The sequence below is a fragment of the Macrobrachium nipponense genome, chromosome 20 (genome assembly GCF_015104395.2).
Source record: "Macrobrachium nipponense isolate FS-2020 chromosome 20, ASM1510439v2, whole genome shotgun sequence".
NCBI lineage: Eukaryota > Metazoa > Arthropoda > Malacostraca > Decapoda > Palaemonidae > Macrobrachium > Macrobrachium nipponense.
The window spans coordinates 21,270,314-21,276,734 of NC_061089.1; the positions used below are offsets into that span (position 1 = coordinate 21,270,314).

A 6,421-nucleotide genomic window follows, 5' to 3' on the forward strand; every position below is an offset into this window, starting at 1 on the left:
TTTCTTCCCAAATCTTCAACCGTTTCCTTACAGACCTTCAATGTCATTCTTCCCAAAGCTTCGACCGTTTCCTTACAGACCTTCAATGTCGTTCTTCCTAAAGCTTCGACCGTTTCCCTACAGACCTTCAATGTTGTCCTTCCCAAAGCTTCGACCGTTTCCTTACAGACCTTCATTGTCGTTCTTCCCAAAGCTTCGACCGTTTCCCTACAGACCTTCAATGTTGTCCTTCCCAAAGTTCGACCGTTTCCTTACAGACCTTCATTGCCGTTCTTCCCAAAGCTTCGACAGTTTCCTTACAGACCTCGAATGTCGTTCTTCCCAAAGCTTCGACCGTTTCCCTACAGACCTTCAATGTTGTCCTTCCCAAAGTTCGACCGTTGCCTTACAGACCTTCATTGTCGTTCTTCCCAAAGCTTCGACCGTTTCCTTACAGCCCTTGTCAGTCGTTTGCTAACAGCCACTGTACCTTGTGTATTACTTTCCAGATTGAGATCAACAAGAAGAGAGACGCGGAGCTGGCCAAACTGCGCAAGCTATTGGAGGATGTGCACCTGGAGAGTGAACAGACTCACCACATGCTCAAGAAGAAGCACCAGGAGGCCGTTGTGGACTTCCAGGACCAGATTGACATTCTTACAAAGGCCAAAGTCAAGTGAGTGTTGCCGTATACTGTTCTTGTATTGGATTTCTAGGGGTTGTTGATGTGAGCGTCCGTGTACTGTTCTTTAATCAAATCCAGTCTTCTCTTGGTTGAAGTGGTGTGCGTAACAACGAAATTCACGCTTACGATGTCCGTTATTTCTGCTCTCTCTCTCTCTCTCTCTCTCTCTCTCTCTCTCTCTCTCTCTCTCTCTCTCTCATAAATATGTATCTGTATTTATTACCTAAGATAAGACTCTATGTGAAGGTGTTAATGGGAGTTAATTAAGCGGTCGATCATGTGGGCTGTAGAACATGTTTATGCCCCGTTTATGTGCTTTACTATATTTGCCTAGATTTCTTCAGCTCGTCCTTTACCAGTTGTTTTCTGGACATTTCTCCAGTTCCTATTCTTCTCCTCTATGTCCTCATTGTCTTAGCTGTTGACTTTCCCGTCCTCATAAACTGTCTAATTGTTCGATTGATTGTTTGGTTTATAGATTTTAGGCACACATGCCAAGCAACTAAGGCCATCCATTGCTGCAACGAAATTGACAGTGGAAAGGGTTGGAAGGTGTAACAGGAGGAAAACCTCGCAGTTGCACTACGAATCAGTTATTAGGATAGAGTGAACAGTAAGATGGAAGAAAGAGAATATGAACGGAGGTACAGTAAAACGAATGGAAGCAGTCGCAGCTGGCGGCCGAAAGGACGCTGCAAAGAAACTAAAGTAATGCCTACATTGCACCACATGAGGTGCACTGACGGCATTACCCCTCCTACAGGGTCTAATTGTTCGAGGTTGGGATTCTTGTTCCCTTAGCAGAAGGATGTCATGTTGATGCTTTTCCCTCAGGGCAGATTAAGAAAAACATTAGGAAAATAAAATGGTGGTCTCCCGAAATATAACTTGAAAATTGTCCTCCTTTCTACATACCTACCGGTCTTTTGCATTCGTAGTGGGGTTCTTGACTCTCCTTGCCTAGCCGAAAGCATGAAAAATTCCTGTTCATTTGTCTTTGCCAAATATGCCTCTGGCGGGGGGCGGGATGGAAGCACTCTAGGAGAGAGAGAGAGAGAGAGAGAGAGAGAGAGAGAGAGAGAGAGAGAGAGAGAGAGAGAGAGAGAGAGAGAGAGAGAACGGGGAAGGCCATCCAAATATGCTCCAAGTTTGAGGCAAGATGTCAACTCTCAGAGCGAAACAATTGGTCGAAGTGGCATACTAACCTACCAATGAGAGGCGAGAGTTGAGTGTGACGTGTGGTCACCCAAAACATAGGCCACTGACTTGGGGGAGGATTGGTAAAGAACAGTAAAGCTTTTCAAGTACTTGTCCGTATTCGATTTCGAAGGGGAATGTTTGCAGATGGCAGACAGCTTATGAGGAAATGCCATTCTTTCCTGCTTTAAAAAAACGACATACTTTCATGCGACGAATATATCCATTTCCTCCGGGGTTTAAATGAAACTCCATTAGGCTCCCTTACAGCGTTCATCTAACGATTAAGAGCAATAAGTGACTTAAGGAATTTTCATAACACCCGAGTTTAATTACTGGCTTGGAATTTTAGTATTGCAAAGCAGAAATAATTTAGGATTATGTAAAAAAGAAATATTCTTGGTATTTGGTACACACATGCTTCCCAAATAGGTTGGAGTCTGTAGTGGCCGAGATTAGAACATTTTCTAACTATTTGAAGAGGTCTCGAGTTTGCTTCGAGTAAAGGTTACTGACAACCGGTATAAATCGCAAAAAGCAATTGCAGGTTTGATGAGTGATTGGGAAAATGTAGGTTTTAATATTTCGCAAATGCTTTTAGCACATTAATCCAAAGAGATATTTCCCATTCTGAAAAAGAGTTTATAATTTGGTCTTCGTGAATACCGAAGGGTTTCTGAGGAGAAGAGTAATGTAACAGTATCAGAGAAATATGAGAGAGAGAGAGAGAGAGAGAGAGAGAGAGAGAGAGAGAGAGAGAGGGGGGGGGGGGTGGCAGCGGCGGGTGGGGGCCGGATGGGAAGATCATGCCCTGATGAGTCACTTGGCCTGTTGTGTCTGGGTCCAAGCCATGAATGTTTACATAGGTCCCGACATCGACCTGGGTATATGTGGAGACTTGTGTAAAGAGCAGTTATAACAGAAGAGCGAAGATAAAGGAGAGAAGTAGGAGGAAACCTTAATATTTGGTATAAATCTAAAAGCAGATGGTCATAAAACTACAAACTTTATTGGGTCATGACGAGAGAAACACAACCTTCAATGGTTCTTGGTGACAAATCTACAACAGTTAGGATATGCTAAAGTACATTGGCATCTGCAGTCTCTTGAGCATCTGATAACGGATATGAGTACCAAATTGCAACATGCATTTATTTGTATTGATGGGAAGCAACCCAGCTAGTCCAGGGCTGAGGATCTTAGTTTATTTCGTCATGGACAGATACCCCATTGGGGATTGTAACTTTCTCATTGTGGATTCTGTCAGGGCTGTAGTTATCTGATCATGGACCAACAAGGGTTATAGTGATCTTGTCAAGGACTGATTAGGGTATTAGTTTTTTCGTCAAGAACCAACGATAGTTAAGGTTTTCTCGTCATGGACCAGTGAGTCAGTTTTCTCTCCATGGACCAATGGGAGCTGTAGCTTTCTCGTTCTTGACCAGTAAATGAGAGTAGCAGTTTTTTTGTCGTGGATAAATAACGGTTGAAGTTTTTTTAAATTTAGTTATATTTTTCTCGTCTTGGACTAATAAAAATCAAAGTTTTTTTTTCCGTCCTTAACAAATGAGAGTTGCAGTTTTCAAGCTTTATTCGTCACTAACTTATAGTTTTCTCGTCACTCACCAATAAGAGTTAGTTTATTCACCAATTACCAGTGAGAATTGTTGTTTTCTTGTCATGGACCAATGCGAGTCACAATTTTGTCATCATAGACCAGTGAGAATTGCAGGTTTATCGCCAATGACCTATGTAAGTTGCAGTTTTTTATCATAAAACAATGAGAGTCCGTTTTCTCGTCAAGGACCAATGAGAAAGTTAATTTTTTCACCAATGACCAATGAGAGTTGTTGACTTTCTTCACTGACCTATGATAGATGGTTTTCTAGTTATTGTCCAATATAACAATATAGGAATTTATACTGTTCCAAACTTGTTTATTTTACCTAGAGTCAACGATAAATATTTTAGAATAAATAGACCGTAATGTCACCGATGTTTAGGAAACTTGGTAACTCATAAAATGAATTTAAAGAGAATTGTGATGAGATTTATTATTTATTGACGTAAAACCTACCATGAAAGACGAACTATTGCAAAAGAAAATACGTTCCCACTACTTGCAACTAACGATAAGGTGCCTGGAGTTGTTCAGCCCCGCAAAAGGATCAGATTAATGGGCAGGAGTAGTAATGATAGCCGGAGAGCTTGAGCGCAGTAATCCACAATCGGTCGTGAATTCTTATCTTCAAGAGATCAGCGTAAACAGTGGTTGAGTCACCCATGAAAGAGTTTATCCCTTGCCTTTCTTGTTTCCGTTTTCTTCTTTTATTTAGAAATCCTTCTCGCGATGGATTCTGGTAAAAAGTTAGCACTTGGTCAATTTCAACTTAATGGCAGTGCAAGATTTAATTTTTTTAAAATTTTCGTAAATAAATACAAGAATGCATTTGTAGCAGGATGAGGTTAAAATAAACGCCGGCACTCCTGCGTACACCCCCCATACACACACACACACACATTAATATATATATTATATATATATATATATATATATATATATATATATATATATATATATATATATATATATATATATATATATAATATGGTGGGGGGCGTCTGTGTATGGGCGTTCGAAGTGACAATAAATAAAAAGAAATATTTCCTTTTTTGGAAACCGCAAGAAAAATGTCTACGGATAGAATTTGCCAGACTTCATTATGTTAACTCCTCGTGGTTCATAGTTTTTCGAAAATATATTTCCCTTTCGATGAATATGTAATTTTAATTTATCAATGTTAATAATAATAATAATAATAATAATAATAATAATAATAATAATAATAATAATAATAATAATAATAATAATAATAATAATAACAATAATTTGTATGTGAAAACTCAATACTGGATACACACTATATGAATTGATACATTTTCAGGTTTATATTGTTTCAAGAAATTTATTACACGAGACAAAACAAGCAATAAATTTGAATTTCAACTTTTTAATTTCCTGTTTCACTGTTACGAAATCAGTTTTTTCTAATTTAAAATATTTTTTTTATTTATTACAAATATCCATCCTTAACTTACAGTCTATGAGTTCATGTTATGGATATGAGTGAACTCCAACACTACTTGCTTTTTGCAAAGGACTGTAAAGTAAATCCTTCAGCAAATGCGAGTTTTTGTGACAAATGATGAAAATGAAATGGAACTGCAATTATAATGTCTGCCTGTATCATTGCATTATCGTCTACAGAACATCTCGAGCAGGTGATGGAGAGAGAGAGAGAGAGAGAGAGAGAGAGAGAGAGAGAGAGAGAGAGAGAGAGCAACCACAGACAGGGGGAACAGAGCGTTACCGGGGATGGTGACAGTGGAAGAAATAGCCTGATATAATAGCCATTGCAGCTGGGAATTCTGTATCTTGGACAGTTGTTGATGCTTTGTTAGTTGTTTGCGCCGCACCGAGACCTGACAAACAGAGAGGCAGCAGCCAAAGCTCTCTCTTATTTAGCGCTACTGGCCGTTGCGGTTGGTGGTCTGAGGTTCGCGTCTGGTTAAGGATTAAACGCTCGGCTCCTAGGCGTCCTGGTCACTCTGGGAGGCTTCTCTGGGCGGGTCCTGCCGTTGGCTTGCTTCTCATTTCATGATATGTTATCTGTGCATACACTGCGAATAATGATGATACGATCTGCAACCCATCTGACGGAGTCAGAATATTTTGCGAGGCGTGATGATGCATTTTGCAATCTCCCCGTTTGATTTAGATGAATATATGTCCCTGTCGGATCCTGTTTGATCTAAAAAAAGAGTATGTCATGCTGTCTGACCTTGTTTCTTATAGTTTTATTCCCCCTCTGACCTATAAAAAAAATGAACAGCTACTCTGTCTGACCCTGTTTCCTATGATATTATTTTTGTTGGACGCCTTACCTAGTGTCTGAAATCGGCTGAATCGACGTCTGATGCACCTTCAGAATTCAGGAAATCATGGTAACGTTTGAGCTCATTTGAAATGCACACGTTTGACCTGAATCCTCGGAGAGAGCGAGTCTCGAATTGAGTACAACCCCCTCATATCTTTTGCCCGAAGGGCAAAGTGATGATTGGGTTTTTAATTTTAGACCTTGGCACGCTGCTTCAAGCAAACATTCTCATACCCGCCTTCTTGCTGTAGCATTTACGAGTAGTTATAGTAGAAACTGAACACAAATACAATGTCGTTATTGGAAAAGTAGACAAATCGTTGTAAATATATCCGTTCGTAAAAAAAAATTGTTCTATATTTTTTTAGCAAAAAATACATCTCATCTATCTGTGCAAGGATATATTTTTCATTAATTAATTTTTCATTAATTAATCTAAAAATAATTCATTCTTCAAAAGTTATAATAGACCGCATGTTCTTATTTATTGTTTTTGTATGTACAGGCTCTGGTAGACCGAGTGGAAAAGAAATTGCTATCCATTACAATTCATTTTTTACGAATGAATAACATATGGCGGTCTCCCGTATGCGCATACTCACTTACTCCTAAGCATACACAC

At 39.4% G+C, this 6,421-nt stretch overlaps 1 protein-coding gene and 1 long non-coding RNA gene across 4 annotated transcripts in view; one reads left to right on the top strand and one right to left on the bottom strand.

Moving 5' to 3' along the window:
• Positions 1–6,421, bottom strand: part of LOC135223007 (uncharacterized) — a 101,508-nt gene that overhangs the window by 64,222 nt on the left and 30,865 nt on the right. The gene's annotated exons all lie outside the window — the stretch shown is intronic.
• The window catches only part of LOC135222962 (paramyosin, long form-like), a 120,849-nt gene that overhangs the window by 60,497 nt on the left and 53,931 nt on the right, over positions 1–6,421 (top strand). For both annotated transcript variants that reach the window (XM_064261445.1, XM_064261437.1), the window contains exon 4: positions 489–655. In XM_064261445.1, coding sequence (XP_064117515.1) covers positions 489–655 — 167 coding nt within the window. The remainder of the gene's footprint in view (positions 1–488; positions 656–6,421) is intronic.